This window comes from Salmo salar, chromosome ssa09 (assembly GCF_905237065.1).
Source record: "Salmo salar chromosome ssa09, Ssal_v3.1, whole genome shotgun sequence".
NCBI classification, from domain to species: Eukaryota; Metazoa; Chordata; class Actinopteri; order Salmoniformes; family Salmonidae; genus Salmo; species Salmo salar.
The window spans coordinates 133566353-133586892 of NC_059450.1; the positions used below are offsets into that span (position 1 = coordinate 133566353).

The 20540-nt window shown below is 42.8% G+C and overlaps 1 protein-coding gene across 1 annotated transcript; it reads right to left on the reverse strand.

Annotated features, from left to right (window-relative positions):
* On the reverse strand, positions 1-16089 carry LOC106613000 (ribosomal protein S6 kinase beta-1). Its single transcript, XM_014214794.2, has 15 exons — positions 15880-16089; positions 14771-14814; positions 14519-14639; positions 14300-14368; positions 13704-13851; positions 13102-13159; positions 12759-12859; positions 11839-11929; positions 11617-11707; positions 2316-2423; positions 2169-2231; positions 1844-1921; positions 1641-1748; positions 1083-1195; positions 1-914 (listed from the first exon to the last, which is right to left on the reverse strand). The coding sequence occupies exons 1-15, from the start codon at positions 15946-15948 to the stop codon at positions 659-661; spliced, it is 1518 nt and encodes a 505-aa protein (XP_014070269.1). The 5' UTR covers positions 15949-16089; the 3' UTR covers positions 1-658.
* Positions 16090-20540: the final 4451 nt, after the last annotated feature.

Genomic DNA, 20540 nt, shown 5'->3' on the forward strand with positions numbered 1-20540 from the left:
TAAAAAGTAAACATGTATTTTTATTGAGGCCCTCATGAATTGATCCATCATTGATATAGCACAGTAGATGCATCCCTTTTGTAAAATACTTAAGACATAAAGCTATGTTCAGAACCTCAACTTATTGATACCCCTCCCAATCATATATGTTTTCAATTAACAATCATTTTTATGATTTCATCCTGAGCCAGGAAGCAACCTTCAAGAAATACTGTCAAATCTCCCAAGTGTTCAGTGGAAGCAATTCATTCCTCATCAGCAGTCAATCATCTAACATGAAGGACTTTGGATGATGTTATATATACTGCACGTTAGTGTGAATTGTGACGGGTCACATTTGATACGTTTTATCTCATTCCTTTTTTTGTGGTAGGATGGAGTAATAAAAGAAAGTTAAATATCCATAGTGATGCCCCGTCCCGCTGGTCCAGTCCTGTTAGGGGTCAGGCTGCAGAGGTCAAGGGGACCTGAGGGAGTGGCCTAGTCTGCCGAGCTCAGCTGCAGCACACTGGAGGTTACAGCCTTGGGGAGACTTCAGGTAGTGATGGTGTGTGTGTAGAAGTGAAATTTAGAGTTTCATTGTCTCTAGTGTCCTTATCTTAAAAAATAAAGAATAATTATCAACAAAGAAAAAAAATCCTCTAAGATGAGCTGCTGGTCATAGGTTCATGCGTAAATGCTCGGGCCTCTTGGCCATGACGGGGTAGGCCTGTTGTTTGAACTGGGACAGGTTGGCCCCCGTAGGCTGGCGGATGGGCAGGGGGGCTGAGGCCTCAGAGCTGGCCTGCACATCCATCTGTTCTGGGGTTGACACATACATGACCTGCTCCTGTGGCGACTGGAGACATAGAGAGGATCCGCCGGGCATCAATGGGCCCCGGGGCCACACGTCACCGGCAGAGAACTTGAGAGGGCTGAAAAGGAATAGGGGACATACCCTGACTATGTGGTGATGTGGCATACTCAATGTTGTACAAGATATGTAGGAATAGGGGACATACCCTGACTATGTGGTGATGTGGAATACTCAATGTTGTACAAGATATGTAGGAACAGCCGAAGAGGCTGAAATGACAGAATACCTGACTGGTGTTCTTGGGCTCCCCAAAAACCGTCGGGGTGAGCGGATTTTTGGCTCGAATGAGAACTTTTCCTTTACATTTTCCAGTACTGATGGAGCAACATACGTAAAGCCCTGCAGGAGCAATGACAGAGGGGTTACTGTCACCAGCACTGCCTACCAAGGTATAAGGAGAAATTAAGGTGAATTCTGTCAAATCATGATTTTGTCTTATGAGCAAAATTAACACAAACACATGTACTACGCGATTAAACAGGTTCCGAATTTATGTGAAACATCACAGCACAGCTGAAAAATATATGGCATATGGAAATCATAAGAGGGCGGTTTATGGAGATAGGTGGGATGGACTGAGAATAGCTGAGAGGTGGGTTTAAAAGCTCATGTTCTATAATAGTTATGACTGAAAACATGATGTTTAAGTACTATCTAGATGTAATGTATATCAAATTACTTTATTCTTGCTATGTAAAAAAAAAGTGTAATGTGTATGTTACAAAATAAATAGCTGTAAAAAATAAAAACATGTAATCTCTAACAAGATATGTAGCAGTCTTACCAGAAAGGCTTGGTTGGCGCTTTCACTAAGTGTAGAGTCGTCTGGGCTGTCTACTGGTGTCTGGCTGGTGAACTTGGAGTCAAACTGGCTCACATCTTCAGCAGATTGCTATGGATACAAGAGATCAGTTATGTTACAGAGTCTAACGCCTTTGAGAGCTAGAAAGGTTGTCTAAAACAAATGGAAGCTCTTCTTCTGCTTACCAGGAAAGGTTTGAATGGAGCCTCCACTTTCCTGGCCAGGAGCTCTTCCCAGTTAATGTGTCGGAAGAAGGGATGAGCCTAAGGGAAGATTAGAAAACAAAATATTACAACAATAGCATTTTAATTTCAATACTTCCCTGTCCCCTCTCACTTTTGAACACTTCTATTTAGGGTCATCTTTTGTTGTATTGTGATCAGAGGCTTAGGCCAAAGTGTTGCTTGCCAGAATGGGGTAGAACCTCGAACTCAAGGTTGAGGTTATATTTGTCTTGGCAGCATCAAGTCAATCCAGCCAAAAATGTTCCACTCCTTCTCTTGTTCTCACCTGCACCTCTGTAGCATCTCCAGCCCCTGCTCCAAGTCTTGACGAGGCATTTCTCTTCAGAAGCTGAAAAACAAGAACAAGTATAAATACATATGCGATAACCAAAATGTAAATAAAAAAGGTCAAATATGTTAAACAAATAGTCACCCTTTTCAGGAGATCTCTGGCTTCTTGTGTGAGGTAGGGTGGGAGGTTCAGCTTGCATTTTAAGATTTTGTCAATGGTCTTCTTCCTGTTTTCACCAGTGAAGGGTGGCTACATTTGAAAAATAAAATAACCTTGGGTCAACACTAGGGCTGTGGCAGTCACGAAATGTCGTCAGCCGGTGATTGTCAAGCAAATAACTGTTGGTATGACAGTAATTAACCATTAATTAACATGAACACATTTAGCATCTCCTGGCTTCCACACAAGCCACTGATGCAGACCATTGGAACATCTACATTTTAAAGTCTAATGAATCTATGTAATACCTTCACAAAAAAAAAAAAACATTTATTTTAGACAGGTCTAAAGAAGCATGACATGAAGAAAATATATATTTCAGAAAAGAATAGTATACTCTGAGTTGTCCTTACGTTGACAAGATGGCGCCGGAGAACAAGGATGACATTTAACGTATTCCAAACCAATTGTGTTTTTTTGATAGTTTCTTTGCCTTGTTTAAACTTATTTTGTACACAATGTTGCTGCTACCGTCTCTTATGACAGAAAAAAACTTCTGGACATCAGAACTGCGATTACTCACCACAGACTGGCACAATGCTTTTTTCCTTTAATGAGTCCAACGTGAATGACATACTGCTTTCCCGTGAACAGGCCCGCTTTCAAGGAGCGGGACTCTAACTCAGAAACTTAGAAAAAAAATCCTTCTATGCCCTCCAACGAACAAACAAACAGGCAAAGCGTCAATACAGGACTAAGATCGAATCGTATTACACCGGCTCTGACGCTCGTCGGATGTGGCAGGGCTTGCCAACCATTAGACTACAAAGGGAAGCACAGCCGAGAGCTTCCTAGTGACACGAGCCTACCAGACCAGCTAAACTACTTCTTTGCTTGCTTCGAGGCAAATAGCACTGAAACATGCATGAGAGCACCAGCTGTTCAGGAAGACTGACTATGTGAGTAAGACCTTTAAACAGGTCAACATTCACAAGGCCGCAGGGCCAGACGGATTACCAGGACGTGTACTTCGAGCATGTGCTAACCAACTGGCAAGTGTCTTCACTGACATTTTCAACTTCCCCCTGTCCAAGTCTGTAATACCAACATATTTTAAGCAGACCACTGTAGTCCCTATGCCCAAGAACCCTAAGATAACTTGCCTAAATGATAACCAACCCGTAGCACTCACGTCTGTAGCCATGAAGTGCTGTGAAAGGCTGGTCATGGCTCACATCAACATCATCACCCCAGAAACCCTAGACCCACTCCAAATTGGATACTGCCCCAACAGATCCACAGATGATGCAATCGTTATTGCACTTCACACTGTCCTTTCACCTATGTGAGAAAGCTATTCATTGACTACAGCTCAGCGTTCAACACCATAGTGCCCTCAAAGCTCATCAATAAGCCAAGGACCCTGGGACTAAACATCTCCCTCTGCAACTGGATCCTAGACTTCCTGACGGGCCGCCCCTAGGTGGTAAGGGTAGGTAACAACACATCCGCCATGCTGATCCTCAACACAAGGGCCCCTCAGGGGTGCGTGCTCAGTCCCCTCCTGTACTCCCTGTTCACTCATGACTACACGGCAGGCACGGCTCCAACCTCATCATTAAGTTTGCCGATGACACAGAGGTAGGCCTGATCACCCACAATGACGAGACAGCCTATAGGGAGGTGGTCAGACACCTGGCTGTGTGCTGCCAGGACAACAACCTCTCCCTCAACGTGACACGTACGCTACGGTCACAAGACGCAGGCCTCCTAATTGTCCCTAGAATTTCTAAGCAAACGGCTGGAGGTAGGGCTTTCTCCTATAGAGCTCCATTTTTATGGAATGGTCTGCCTACCAATGTGAGAGACGCAGACTCAGTCTCAACCTTTAAGTCTTTACTGAAGACTTATCTCTTCAGTAGGTCCTATGATTAAGTATAGTCTGGCCCAGGAGTGTGAAGGTGAACGGAAAGGCTGGAGCAACGAACCGCCCTTGCTGTCTCTGCCTTGCCGGTTCCCCTCTTTCCACTGGGATTCTCTGCCTCTAACCCTTTTACAGAGGCTGAGTCACTGGCCTACTGGTGTTCTTCCATGCCGTCCATGGGAGGGGTGCGTCACTTGAGTGGGTTGAGTCACTGACGTGGTCTTCCTGTCTGGGTTGGCGCCCCCCCCTTGGGTTGTGCCATGGCGGAGATCGTTGTGGGCTATACTCGGCCTTGTCTTAGGACGGTAAGTTGGTGGTTGGAGACATCCCTCTAGTGGTGTGGGGGCTGTGCTTTGGCAAAGTGGGTGGGGTTATATCCTGCCTGTTTGGCCCTGTCCGGGGTATCATCGGATGGGGCCACAGTGTCTTCTGATCCCTCCTGTCTCAGCCTCCAGTATTTATGCTGCAGTAGTTGTGTCGGGGGCTAGGGTCAGTCTGTTACATCTGGAGTATTTCTCTTGTCTTATCCGGTGTCCTGTGTGTATTTAAATATGCTCTCTCTAATTCTCTCTTTCTCTCTTTCTGTCTTTCTCTCGGAGGACCTGAGCCCTAGGACCATGCCTCAGGACTACCTGGTATGATGACTCCTTGCTGTCCCCAGTCCACCTGGCCGTGCTGCTGCTCCAGTTTCAACTGTTCTGCCTGCGGCTATGGAACCCTGACCTGTTCACCGGACGTGCTTGTTGCACCCTCGACAACTACTATGATTATTATTATTTGACCATGCTGGTCATTTATGAACATTTTAACATTTTGACCATGTTCTGTTATAATATCCACCCTGCACAGCCAGAAGAGGACTGGCCACCCCTCATAGCCTGGTTCCTCTCTAGGTTTCTTCCTAGGTTTTTGGCCTTTCTAGGGAGTTTTTCCTAGCCACCGTGCTTCTTTCACATGCTTTGCTTGCTGTTTGGGGTTTTAGGCTGGGTTTCTGTACAGCACTTTGAGAATATCAGCTGATGTACGAAGGGCTATATAAAAATAAATTTGATTTGAAATTTGATCAAGACAAAGGAGATGATTGTGGACTACAGGAAAAGGAGGACCGAGCACACCCCCATTCTCATCGACTGGGCTGTAGTGGAGCAGGTTGAGAGCTTCAAGTTCCTTGGTGTCCACATCACCAACAAACATGGTCCAAGCACACCAAGACAGTCGTGAAAGATTTGGCATGGGTCTTCAGATCCTCAAAAAGATTCTACAGCTGCACCATCAAGAGCATCCTGACTGGGGCCCAGTACATCACTGGGGCCCAGTACATCACTGGGGCCCAGTACATCACTGGGGCCCAGTACATCACTGGCTTCCTGCCATCCAGGACCTCTATATCAGGCGGTCAGAGGAAGGCCCTAGAAATTGTCAAAGACTCCAGCCACCCTCGTCATAGACTGTTTCCTCTTCTACCGCACGGCGGTAACAAAGATCCAAGAGGCTTTTAAACAGCTTCTACCCCCAAGCCATAAGACTCCTCAACATCTAATCAAATGGCTACCCAGACGATTTGCATTGCACCCCCCCACTCCCTTTTACGCAACCGCTACTCTCTGTTGTTATCTATGGATAGTCACTTTAAGTCGCTCTGGATAAGAGCGTCTGCTAAATGACTAAAATGTAAATGTAAATGTAAATAACTCTACCTACAGTGCCTTGAAAAAGTATTCATCCCCCTTGGCATTTTTCCTATTTTGTTGCATTACAACCTGTAATTTAAACTGATTTTTATTTGGACTTTATGTAATGGACATACACAAAATAGTCCAAATTGGTGAAGTGAATTGAAAAAAAGAACTTTTTCAAAGAATGCAACAAAAAAAAAGCTAAAGTGATGCGTGCATATGTTTACATTTAAGTCATTTAGCAGACGCTCTTATCCAGAGCGACTTACAAATTGGTGAATTCACCTTATGATGTCCAGTGGAACAACCACTTTACAATAGTGCATCTAAATCTTTTAAGGGGGGGGGGTGGGGTTAGAAGGATTACTTTATCCTATCCTAGATATTCCTTAAAGAGGTGGGGTTTCAGGTGTCTCCGGAAGGTGGTGATTGACTCCGCTGTCCTGGCGTCGTGAGGGAGCTTGTTCCACCATTGGGGTGCCAGAGCAGCGAACAGTTTTGACTGGGCTGAGCGGGAACTGTGCTTCCTCAGAGGTAGGGGGGCCAGCAGGCAAGAGGTGGATGAACGCAGTGACCTTGTTTGGGTGTAGGGCCTGATCAGAGCCTGAAGGTATGGAGGTGCCGTTCCCTTCACAGCTCCGTAGGCAATCACCATGGTCTTGTAGCGGATGCGAGCTTCAACTGGAAGCCAGGGGAGAGAGCGGAGGAGCGGGGTGACGTGAGAGAACTTGGGAAGGTTGAACACCAGACGGGCTGCGGCGTTCTGGATGAGTTGTAGGGGTTTAATGGCACAGGCAGGGAGCCCAGCCAACAGCGAGTTGCAGTAATCCAGACGGGAGATGACAAGTGCCTGGATTAGGACCTGCGCCGCTTCCTGTGTGAGGCAGGGTCGTACTCTGCGAATGTTGTAGAGCATGAACCTACAGGATCGGGTCACCGCCTTGATGTTAGTGGAAAACGACAGGGTGTTGTCCAGGATCACGCCAAGGTTCTTAGCACTCTGGGAGGAGGACACAAGGGAGTTGTCAACCGTGATGGCGAGATCATGGAACGGGCAGTCCTTCCCCGGGAGGAAGAGCAGCTCCGTCTTGCCGAGGTTCAGCTTGAGCTGGTGAGCCGTCATCCACACTGATATGTCTGACAGACATGCAGAGATGCGATATGTATTCACCCCCTTTGCTATGAAGCCCCTAAATAAGATCTGGAGCAACCAATTACCTTCAGAAGTCACACAATTAGTTAAATAAAGTCCACTTGTGTGCAATCTAAGTGTCACATGATCCATCACATATTCTCAGTACATACACACCCGTTCTGAAAGGCCCCAGTCTTCAACACCACCAAGCAAGGGGCACCACCAAGCAAGCGGCACCATGAAGACCAAGGAGCTCTCCAAACAGGTCAGGGACAATATTGTGGAGAAGTACAGATCAGGGTTGGGTTATATAAAAATATCCGAAACTTTGAACATCCCACGGAGCGCCATTAAATCCATTATTAAAATGGAAAGAATACGGCACAACAAACCTGCCAAGAGAGGACCGCCCACCAAAACTCACAGACCAGGCAAGGAGGGCATTAATCAGAGAGGCAACAAAGAGACCAAAGATAACCATGAAGGAGCTGCAAAGCTCCACAGCGGAGATTGGAGTATCTGTCCATAGGACCACTTTAAGCCATACACTCCACTGAGCTGGGCTTTACGGAAAAGTTTAGCCAGAAAAAAGCCATTGCTTAATGAAAAAAAATAAGCAAACACGTTTGCTTGTGGGAGTCTCCCCAAACATATGAAAGAAGGTACTCTGGTCAGATGAGACTAAAATTGAGCTTTTTGGCCATCAAAGAAAACGCTATGCCTGGTGCAAACCCAACACCTCTCATCACCCCGAGAACATTATTGTGGCAGCATCATGCTGTGGGGATGTTATTCATCAGCAGGTACTGGGAAACTGGTCAGAATTGAAGGAATGAAGGATGGCACTAAATACAGGGAAATTCTTTAGGGAAACCTGTTTCAGTCTTCCAGAGATTTGAGACTGGGACGAGGTTCACCTTCCAGCAGGACAATGACCCTAAGCATACTGCTAAAGCAACACTCGAGTGGTTTAAGGGGAAACATTTAAATGTCATGGAATGGCCTAGTCAAAGCTCAGACCTCAATCCAATTGAGAATCTGTGTTATGACTTAAACATTGCTGTACACCAGCGGAACCGATCCAAATTGAAGGAGCTGGAGCAGTTTTGCCTTGAAGAATGGGCAAAAATCCCAGTGGCTAGATGTGCCAAGCTTATAGAGACATACCCCAGGAGACTTGCAGCTGTAATTGCTGCAAAGGTGGCTCTACAAAGTATTGACTTTGGGGGGGGGGGTGAATAGTTATGCATGCTCAAGTTCAGTTTCTTTGCCTAATTTCTTGTTTGTTTCACAATCAAAAAATTATTTTGCATCTTCAAAGTGGTAGGCAAGTTGTGTAAATCAAATGATACAAACCCCCACCCAAAAAATCTATTTTAATTCCAGGTTGTAAGGCAACAAAATAGGAAAAATGCCACTGTACATATTATCTCAACTAACCGGTGGCCCTGCACATTGACTCGTACCGTACACCCCTGAATATAGTCTCGCTATTGTTATTTTACTGCTGCTCTTTAATTACTTGTTACTTTTCTTATATCTTTTTTTTACTGCATTGTTGGTTAGGGGCTCGTAAGTAAGCATTTCACTGTAAGGTCTACACCCGTTTTCAGCGCATGTGACTAATAAAATTTGATGTTAGGTCCTGATGTGGCTATGGGCTACACTAGTTCATTCAGTAAACAAGATTTGCTTACAATTCTGTGGCATTATTTTATAGTATGAACAAAGCTGTATAAAATCTAAATATTTTATCCAAAAGATTTGCACACGCAGCTATTCTGTGTTGAGCGGTTAACTTCTTTGGGAACGGGGGGCAGTATTGAGTAGCTTGGATGAATAAGGTGCCCAGAGTAAACTGCCTGCTACTCAGGCCCAGAAGCTAGAATATGCATATAATTAGTGGATTTGGATAGAAAACACTCTAAAGTTTCCAAAACTGTTAAAAAAAGTGTCTATGAGTATAACAGAACTCATATGGCAGGCAAAAACCTGTGAAACATCCAACAAGGAAGTGGGAAATCTGAGGTTTGTAGTTTTTTTAAGCAATTGCCTATCCAATATACTGTGTCTATGGGGTCAGATTGCACTTCCTAAGGCTTCCACTAGACGTCAACAGTCTTTAGAACATTTCAGGCTTCTACTGTGAAAGGGGAGCGAATAAGAGCTGTTTGAACCAGGGGTCTGGCTGAAAGCCTTGAGTTGTTTATCGTGCGCGGCCGTGAGTGCGCGCCCCGTTCCCTTTCCTTTCCTTTCCAAAGACAAAGGAATTGTCCGGTTGGAATATTATTGAAGATTTATGAGAAATACATCCTAAAGATTGATTATATACATCGTTTGACATGTTTCTACTTACTATAATGGAACTGTTTTGACTTTTCGTCTGGACTTTGTGAGCGCACCTTGTGCATTTGGTTTACTGGACTAAACTCGAACAAAAAGGAGGTATTTGGACATAAAGATTAACTTTATCGAACAAAACAAACATTTATTGTCTAACATGGAGAAGGTAAGTGATTAATTTTAACGCTATTTCTGACACCTCTCCTTGGTTGGAAAATGGCTGTATGGTTTTCTGTGGCTAGGCGCTGACCTAACATAATCGCATGGTGTGCTTTTGACATAAAGCCTTTTTGAAATCAGACACTGTGGCTGGATTAACAAGAAGCTCATCTTTAAAATGGTGTATAATACTTGTATGTTTGAGGAATTGTAATTATGAGATTTCTGTTGTTTGAATTTGGCGGCCAGCAATTTCACTGGCTGTTGGCGAGGTGGGACACTAGCGTCCCACATATCCCAGAGAGGTTATTAACAAATAAATAGGTACTGCTTAATAAATAGGTATGCTTAATTTAGAGTTAGAGTTATTTAGAGTTATTAATGTAACTTTAGTTGTTATACAAACATTGGGCTATATGTTTTGATTTTTAATATATTATAAGGCTGCATGATGAGACTAGTAATGCAGATTTTTTTTTAAGTAACTTGAAAGGCATAAGCTCAACTTAGTTTTTTTGCGCAGGCTGTACAAACTCCAATAGTCTCTCATTCACAGTTTGACAAGCACTTGATAATGACTCGAATTTCACGGCGGCATCCCCTTTGTGGCTGTAATGCACCCCCAAAAATTCCATGCCTTTTGCGGCCCGGAGTGCTGCCTTGTTCCCTTCTACCTTAGTGCTGCGCAATCCGAAGCGCCTCTCAATCACGTCTTTCTCACAGGCTACAAGTGAAGACAGACACCAGGGATGCAACTGCACGCGTCCTTATCCAATTCAGAGGTGTATATTGAAGATAATGGAATAACTTTCCACATTTACCTTGTCTGCTAACAAGATGAGTAGGCCTAACAAACAGCAAAAGCACTAGCCTATATCAATCTACTATCCCCCATAGCACAAAAATGTACCTACGCTATTGGTCAACTTGACCTTCTGTGTGAGAAAGAAATATTCCGAACATAGTCTGGGACAGTTGTGGGATGGGATAGATCCCAAATTTATACAACCACTAGCATAAAAAAAATAAAAATAATTCACAATGTGAATGACCAACAGAATGTTCAGCTTAAAATGTTGATAATCTATAAGGCTATTTCTTCACATTATAAGCGCAGCAATGCGCACATGGCAGTAGGCTATAAGCGCGAATGTTCCTTTAGCGGGAAAACACCATTATCAAAAAGTGACCGCAAATGCGATAATACATGTAATGTTTTTATTAAAAAGGAGCATTTATATGGTGAAAATGATCTTCCCCAAACTTGAAACTCACGTGCTGCTTATGTATGCCAGTTAGGCTCTAAACACCTTGTTAAGCAGATTAATGTGCTTCATTTTAATAAGTTATTTGGCCACTTCAGTTGTGATACACACCTTATCAAAACATATAGGCCTTTCGGGTAGGCTACATGAGGTATGCAAATATGATTACAAAAAGTTGCAAAAAAATATATAATTCACAAGTGACATGCTAATATTATCACCCATCAGACTATTCTGATTTCATCTTGCCTTTACATATTCTAAATAGTATATGTGACATTTGTTTTGATTTAGAATGGACCATTATCATGCACCTGTCTCAGAACTTTGGCAGCAGGAAAAAATACATGTCATCTATGCACTTAAATAGCCAGGTAGGCTATACTCCTGTGGTAAAGATAAACAATGTGCTTAATATTAGGAAAGTTGAGAAATAAATATAGTAGGCCTAGTCTATAGAAAGCTCTTTTTGATAGAGGCCATCACTCTGTTTCCTCACGCAATCAGAGTGATTAGAGGGACAATAGAGTGCTGAGTACCAGGCAGAGAGCAAGTTTGGTAGGCTACTAATGACCATCAGCAGCGTCAGAGCTTGGAGAAGCCTAATTACCGTGACTAAACGGTCACATAGAATTTGACTGCCTTCATGACTCGGGACCGCCATTGTGGCAGTAATACGGTCACTGCAACACCCCTAGTCAACACCGATTGATTGTAACAGAAGTTGTTGTATTACTACGTCATTATAAACAGAAGTCTATGAAAGAAATTTGGCACTAACCGCTCCAGTCAGCATGTCGTACATAAGCGCTCCAAGACTCCACCAGTCCACTGCTCTGTTGTGTCCACTTCTCATCAGGATCTCTGGAGCCCTGACACAACAACTGTTTTTTTACACTTCTTTTCATGAAAGACTGAGGCAGTAAATAGATACAAAATAGCACAGCTTTCAACAGATTTACATGAACAACAGGTGGTGTGTATTTTACAAAGTGTGACTTACATGTACTCTATGGTGCCACAGAAAGTATGGGTGACTGTGCCGCCGTGAATGGACTCTTTACACAGTCCAAAGTCAGTCAGTTTCACATGGCCTGGAAAAACACACAATACAGAAACACTACAGCCAATTTCACTTTGAGGTGGATATGCAGAACATTTTGTAAATTACATTTCCTGCGGAATAAATCAAATGTTATTAGTCACATGCGTTGAATACAACAGGTATACAACATTTCACCTTACAGTGAAATGCTTACTTACGAGCCCCTAACCGACAGTGCAGTTAAAAAAATATGGATAAGAATGAGAGATAAAAGTAACAAGTAATTAAACAGCAGTAAAAAAATAACAATAATGTTGTGTAATAGTGATATGGGGAAAAAATTGATAGTTACATATCAATTACATTTTGGACAATATTATACCAATATTTGACTCCAATAATCAATTTATATTTGTTTGCTACAGTAGGTAGCATTAGCAGCGCTAGTCAGCTGTACCTGCGCCAAAACTTCTTTTTTCATCCTAGCTTGTTCTCCATCTTCTTTTTAAATAGTGAGCCAACATGTTTTCAGCACTTATTTCCATGACTGATCAAAACTTGCTTTCTCATTTTCCCTCGTCTCTTAGCAGCAAACTTACAGTGAGCAATATTTTTGGAACATCAAATCGCAGTATCGAATCGTAATACATAAACAATTGTGAAAATCGCAATAAATATAGTATCAGCAGCTAAGTATTGTGATAATATCGTCTCATGAGGTCCGTGGCAATTCCCAGCTCTAATGTCTAACATGAAGTGCATATAAATGCACAAATGTGGATGCATTTACAGCTAATGTAGCATCAAACATTGTCTGACTTGCAGTGCACATGATTGCAACTCAGGACATCTGTTGTGACGTCCTTGCCCAGCATTACCTTGGTTGTTAAGCATGATGTTTTCAGGCTTCAGGTCTCTATAGATGATGCCTTTCTGGTGCAGATGACCCAGAGCCATGGAAATTTCTGCCAGGTAAAAGCTGCAGATAAGAAACCACATTTACATTGTACACACACACACAACTGATTTTTACTAAATTATTTTCTGTGCCAGACACAGCCAACACCTGGTAACCTAATCTTAAGTTTACTGCTTTTGTAAATAGCATTTTCCCTTTCACCAACTAACATACTGTAGGTTATTCCAAATGTGTCTTAGTACAGTGGATGTAAGAAAACTTAGACTGGTACGACTACATTGCCTTTTGTCATCTCTACTCACCAGGCTGTGTCTTCCATAAAAATCCCCTCTCTTTCCAGTTGCATAAACAGCTCTCCACCTGAAAAGTACAACAACATTAATTAAAACTGAAAGACATAAAAAAAAATTAAAAAAATAATTGTAGTGTTGCACAAAATAGTTGTGGGGAGACTACACCAAATTAACTCTTTCACCCATTTAATTTTGAATCCTGACTGACTGACTTTCACATACCATAGTGTGCATTCTTCTCTGTAACTCTAGAGGAGCACAGACAGGAAGGGGTGGTGGACAGGATGTAGGCACTATTACATACATTATGGTTTGATGCAATGAGCAGAGGAGACCCATTAAGTGTTCATGTAAATCATGCAAAGGCCAACGTCCTGTGTGAAACAACAAATTCAGATGATTTGAATCATATTTTTTGTGAAACCCTCCTTTGGTGTCAGAATAAGAGAAACCATCTGCATGACTGGGACTGCTAATGTGTAAAGAGATTCAGTCGGACTCCCCAGCAACTCTTGAGCAACAGGAAGAGTGTGGAAAGAATGGATGGTTGTTCATCTTTGGGTGAATAGGTCGTTCGATGTAACTGCCTGTGTGACCCCTGATTTACTGACCGCTGAGGTACTCCAGGATAAGGTACAGCTTTCCCCCTGTCTGGAAGGCGTAGATGAGATCCACGATGAAAGGATGCTTCACTTCCTCCAGGATGTTCCTCTCTGCCTTGGTGTGGGCCGTGTCCTTAGCATTGCGTACAATCATAGCCTGCAAGGCCCCAAATCATTTATGACCATTAGTCATGCTAATACCGCTAGTCTGCCATTTCAAAAGCCACATGATAAAATAAATGTCATTATCAGTTCTAGACAAGCCACCACTGTCAAGAATGTGCTAACATTGAATTTAGTGTTGCTTAGAACATTTCTGTTCAAAATTAAACAATTGGCTTTTCAGGGAATTTTTGCAGCATAGCTTGGGGGACAAATCTTGATGAAGTGGTATGTGACCGCATCTGTCATTAAAGTCCATTTTACTGATCAAGCAAAAGCACAGGCTTCAAGGAAAGACAATATTTGCAAAGAAGCAACACAAAACAATGTTTATTTGTCATATTTACTAAGTTCGAGACAAAATTGAGAGACTTGATGAATATGCCTGCTGCCAATTATGAACTAATTGTAAATAAATGTCTTTGAATATTATTTTTAGGTACCTTCTTTAAAACCTTCATGGCAAATATCTTCCCCGATGCTGCTCCAGCAACTTTTCGAACTTGAAAAACCTAAAAAAGAAGGGAAGAACCGGTTCAACACAATGGGCCAGGCCAAATAATGACAAGTTTGACATGGAATTTAAATAAAACTTCATAAAAGCCAATGAATAAACATTTGAATTAGAGGATGCATTTTAATGGCTCTCAGGGGAACAGCACCTTTCCATAACCGCCCTTTCCCAGCACCCGCAGCAGCTCAAAACACTCCGGCCTGATGTTCTCTTTTCCTTGGTTGACGTTGTCCTCAGATATCTCAATCTTCTCACAGTCGTCCATATTGCTGGGGAAAGAAGTAATGTAACTATATGCTCACTTACAATACACTGACCGAAGCACGGTACAATTACTGTGACCACTCAACATAATTATTTCATCTACCAGGCCTTCATAATGCTAAGGGTCAACACTTACAATTCAAAGCCGCTGCACTGGTCCATGAAATCGTTGATCTGAGCCTATGACAGAAAATGTAAATTAGAACATTGTAAAAATAAATCTGCTTTATAACTGAAATCACTGCAAAGACATAGAACAGCAGTAGCACCTCATTAGATTCAACAGGAATGTTGATTATATTATTTTTAAAAAGTGTTCAATCTTAGACGCAAGGACATCAACTGAAATCAATGCAATGTTAGCTAAAACATTAACTCAACATAGACCAACATGCGAGAGTATACCATCATGTGAAAGATGGTTAAATTCAAATCTGTTTTGGTTACATTTATTTCAGAACCCTGGATAGAGGATCTTGAGCTGTAGACTGCTTTTTTTGTATCTCGACAGCCTTGGAATTGACACCAAACGTACATTTATTTTGTTATGTTTACAAATATTTATGGAGGTAAACATTTTACACCCAAAAAACATGTAACGTGATTTTTAGTGTAGCCCAAAATCCTTGCCAACATGAGATGTTCAATAGAGTACGAAATGTTTCTGATAAAATTGTAATTCTTGGTAGCTAACTGTCAGAGCATGAATACAGTTCGTTCATACCATGTAAACATGGCCCTATACAGCCAATTTACTAGCTAGCTATCACAAATAGTTGATAGGTCTATCATAACGGCGCATGTCCACTATAACCCATCATTAAATCTTGTCCGAACTGGGATTTGCATGTGTCCACATAAGGACCTCCAGTCCATATTGTTCCAAACTGCAGAAGTACCAAAATAAACTGTTGCACGACAGCAACCAAAGCACGCTTGCCTTTGTTGCACATTAACTGTCTAGCAAGCTTGAAAATATAATATTCAATATTCGTATAAAGTATGCTAATATATTAATTGTATAACAACTATCTCCCAACAGCTGAGAACAAGTGACAGCTCATGAGTGTTAACTGGCTGATCTGTGGCTAGCTAATGTTAGAAGGCTAGCGTGTAGCGTTGTCAAAATTGGGCCTAAAGCATTGGCAACACACCAAGACGACGGGCCTATAGCTAGCTAGCATGGCTATCAGCAATTACATCGAACACTAGTGCAACAACACCCGACAGAATCGAGAAAATTACCTCCTCGAGCTCATCGTCGGAGACATTTTCCTCCGGCTGATCCAAATCGATGTCGAATACACCCGCCATCAATGCTTTCGTTCAGGTTCAGTCGGTGAGAATAGCTCGCGCTCATCCGCCTCATGGACAAACACACATCGCCGGCGCCATAACCGGCTACTAAACAGAGCATGCGCACGACACAACAAACCAAGTGACGCGCCGATATGACACACTGTGTTTTCATTTCTTTGCGTGGAGATACTGTGTCCATGGACCACGTCATGAGGAGGTGGTGGTGGACATTGTGAGGAGAGAGGTGGAGCGCTATGACCGTGTGGCAGGGGGCACAGGGTCAGGGGTGGGCACATACGCCACTCAGTGTCTCCGGGACGCCTACCCAAACTCCTTCATCCTCAACCACCTGACATGGCCATATGGCACTGAAAAGGCAAGAGGCTTGCTTCAGCACCTGGAAAACATCACAGATCTGGCAGATAAAGGCCTACTATTTATGTTTTACAATACAGACATATTTCCTATGGACTAAGAAAGTAATATTTTATTTTTACATTTTAGTCATTTAGCAGACATTCTTATCCAGAGCGACTTACAATTAGTGCATTCCCCTTAAGATAGCTAGTTGACAAAGAAATGACACGGTTACAATAATATCATTTCTGAAGCCAGAAACAACATCATCATCAGTACTCTTTGGATGACCAGTTTTCACTAACAGCTGTTTTGGGTTTTCCTTTGAAGGTGATTGTCCAGAACTACAACTCTGCTCACGCTGTCACACCTCTGATGCCATCCTCGTTCACACAGTGCACAATATCTATACCCAGCTCATGAACATCAAACACATATCATTCAGTGACGTCAACAAAGTAATCGCCCACCAGCTAGGGAGTGTTCTGCAGCCTGCACTCACTGGTGACTTCCACGGTGTCTACAATAGAAACCCCATAGGTGAGAACTGAGCATCAACACTACTGCAACAAATAAACCAGTGTGTCAAAGTCTTGAAGTTGCATATCACACACTGTGCACTGTGTTTCCATTTGAACTGATGAGCGGCCTGGTGTGTCACCCAGAGTACAAGCTGCTCAGCTTCTGCAACATTCCCCAGGTGTCCAGCTCCTCCATGGCTTACAGCGTGTTCACCTGGCCAGGCCTGCTCCAACACCTACATCAAATGCTTACTGCGTTTTGCATGTTACTGTTTTATTCAAATAAAAAATAAAAAGTGCTATGTAGTCATAGTGCATTGGTCAGAAATGAGTGCTGTACTAGTTTTGAACACCATGGGGAAGCATTGGCTAACTATGAAATTCATAAGTGTGAAATTCTGTGCAGCTGTATTCTTCGACTGGCCAAGGCTTTCGACTCTGTCAATCACCACATTCTTATCGGCAGACTCAACAGCCTTGGTTTCTCAAATGACTGCCTCGCCTGGTTCACCAACTACTTCTGTAGACAGAGTTCAGTGTGTCAAATCGGAGGGCCTGTTGTCCAGACCTCTGGCAGTCTTTATGGGGGTGCCACAGGGTTCAATTCTTGGGCCGACTCTTTTCTCTGTATACATCAGTGATGTCGCTCTTGCTGCTGGTGATTCTCTGATCCACCTCTATGCAGACGACACCATTCTGTATACCTCTGGCCCTTCTTTGGACACTGTGTTAACTAACCTCCAGATGAGCTTCAATGCCATACAACTCTCCTTCCGTGGCCTCCAACTGCTCTTAAATGCAAGTAAAACTAAATGCATGCTCTTCAACCGATCGCTGCCCGCACTTGCACGCCCGACTAGCATCACTACTCTGGACGGTTCTGACTTAGAATATGTGGACAATTACAAATACCTAGGTGTCTGGTTAGACTGTAAACTCTCCTTCCAGACTCACATTAAGCATCTCCCATTCAAAATTAAATCTAGAATCGGCTTCCAATTTCGCAACAAAGCCTCCTTCACTCATGCTGCCAAACATACCCTCGTAAAACTGACTATCCAACCAATCCTTGACTTCGGCGATGTCATTTACAAAATGCCTCCAACACTCTACTCAGCAAATTGGATGCAGTCTATCACAGTGCTATCCGTTTTGTCACCAAAGCCCCATATAGTATCCACCACTGCGAACTGTATGCACTCGTTGGCTGGCCCTCTCTACATATTCGTTGCCAAACCCACTGGCTCCAGGTCATCTACAAGTCTTTGCTAGGTAAAGCCCCGCCTTATCTCAGCTCACTGGTCACCATAGCAACACCCACCCGTAGCACACGCTCCAGCAGGTGTATTTCACTGGTCATCCCCAAAGCCAACACTTCCTTTGGCTGCCTTTCCTTCCAGTTCTCTGCTGCCAATGACTGGAACGAATTGCAAAAATCACTGAAGCTGGAGACCCATATCCCCCTCTCTAACTTTAAGCATCAGCTGTCAGAGCAGCTTACCGATCACTGTACTTGTACACAGCCCATCTGTAAATAGCACACCCAACTACCTCATCCCCATATTGTTATTTTTTCTTTGCACGCCAGTATCTCAACTTGCACATCTATCACTCCAGTGTTAATGCTAGATTGTAATTATTTCACCTCTATGGCCTATTTATTGCCTTACCTCCCTAATCTTACTACATTTGCACACACTGTACATAGATTTTTCATTTGTGTTATTGACTGTACGTTTGTTTATCCCATGTGTAACTCTGTATTGTTGTTTTTGTCGCACTGCTTTGCTTTATCTTGGCCAGGTCGCAGTTGTAAATGAGAACTTGTTCTCAACTGGCCTACCTGGTTAAATAAAGGTGAAATACATTTTTTTTTAAATAACTAGTAGCCTATAGTTGATATTATGTACACTTATCTGGGTACCCTGCTTAAAGTTCTATCCATAAGGGAGTACCACATAATACTACAATGAGGAAGTGTGAAACTCAGTAGATTTGTGAGTTGTAGCTGACAGCATTGGCAATAGGAATGCTCACTGAAGAAAACAATACTGTAGACATAATCATAGGCTGACTCATGATATTGTTGATCTAAAAAGTTAGCCATAACTAGCCAAGCATTAAGTTGTAAACAAACAAGGTACACTATGACTAGTTGCTAACTAGTTTGATATATGCAATTGCAGTCAAATACATAGCTAATGGTGCTGATGTGAAGAATAATAAACAAATCTCACAATGACAGACATCACCACAAAACAAACTGAACCTAGCAAGACAGTTAGCCAACATTAGCTGCCACCATGGTGTTCTCGGGGTGATGAGAGGTTTGCGCCAGACATAGCGCTTTCCTTGATGACCAAAAAGCTCATTTTTGTCTCATCTGACCAGAGTACCTTCTTCCATATGTTTGGGGAGTCTCCCACATGCCTTTTGGCGAACACCAAATGTGTTTTTTTAATTATTTCTTTAAACAATGGCTTTTTTCAGGCCCCTCTTCCATAAAGTCCAGCTCTGTGGAGTGTACGGCTTAAAGTGGCCCTATGGATAGATACTCCAATCTCCGCTGTGGAGCTTTGCAGCTCCTTCAGGGTTATCGTTGGTCTCTTTGTTGCCTCCCCGATTAATGTCCTCCTTGCCTGGTCCATGAGTTTTGGTGGGCGGCCCTCTCTTGGCAGGTTTGTTGTGGTGCCATATTCTTTCCATTTTTTAATAATGGATTTAATGGTACTCTGTGGGATGTTCAAAGTTTATTCTGATATTTTTTTATAACCCCACCCTGATCTGAACTTTTCCACAACTTTGTCCCTGACTTGTTTGGAGAGCTCCTTGGTCTTCATGGTGCCGCTTGCTTGGTGGTGTTGAAGACTCTGGGGCCTTTCAGAACAGGTGGAAATATACTGAGATCATGTGACAGATCATGTGACACTTAAATAAAGTCCACCTGTGTGTAATCTAACTAATGTTGTGACTTTTCTGAAGGTAATTGGTTGCACCAGATCTGATTTAGGAGCTTCGTAGCAAAGGGGGTGAACACATATGCATGCACCACGTTTCCATTTTTTAGAATTTTTTTAAACAAGTCATTTTTTTTATTTCACTTCACCAATTTGGACTATTTTGTGTATGTCCGTTACATGAAATCCAAATGTAAATTAATTTAAATTACAGGTTGTAATGCAACAAAATAGGAAAAACACCAGGGGGATGAATACTTTTGCAAGGCACTGTAATTTGTGGAATTTCTTTCCTTCATGCATTTGAGCCAATCAGTTGTGTTGTGACAAGGTAGGGGTGGTGTACAGAAGATAGCTCTATTTGGGTTAGGGCTATCTGCGTGAATCAAGCCTTAATGGTTGAATTGCTGCAAAGAAACCACTACTAAAGGACACCAATAAGTAGAATATTCTTTCTTGGGCCAAGAAACACAAGCAATGGACATTAGACCGGTGTAAATCTGTGCTTTGGTCTTATGAGTCCAAATTTGAGATTTATGGGTCCACCCGCCGTGTCTTTGTGAGACGCAGAGTAGGTGAATGGATGATCTCCGCATGTGTGGTTCCCACTGTGATGCATAGAGGAGGTGTGATGGTGCTTTGCTGCTGACACTGTCAGGCTGTGTAAGGGCTATTTGACCAAGGAGAGTGATAGTGCTGCATCAGATGACCTGGCCTCCACAATCACCCGACCTCAACCCAGTTGAGTTGGTTTGGGATGAGTTGGACCGCA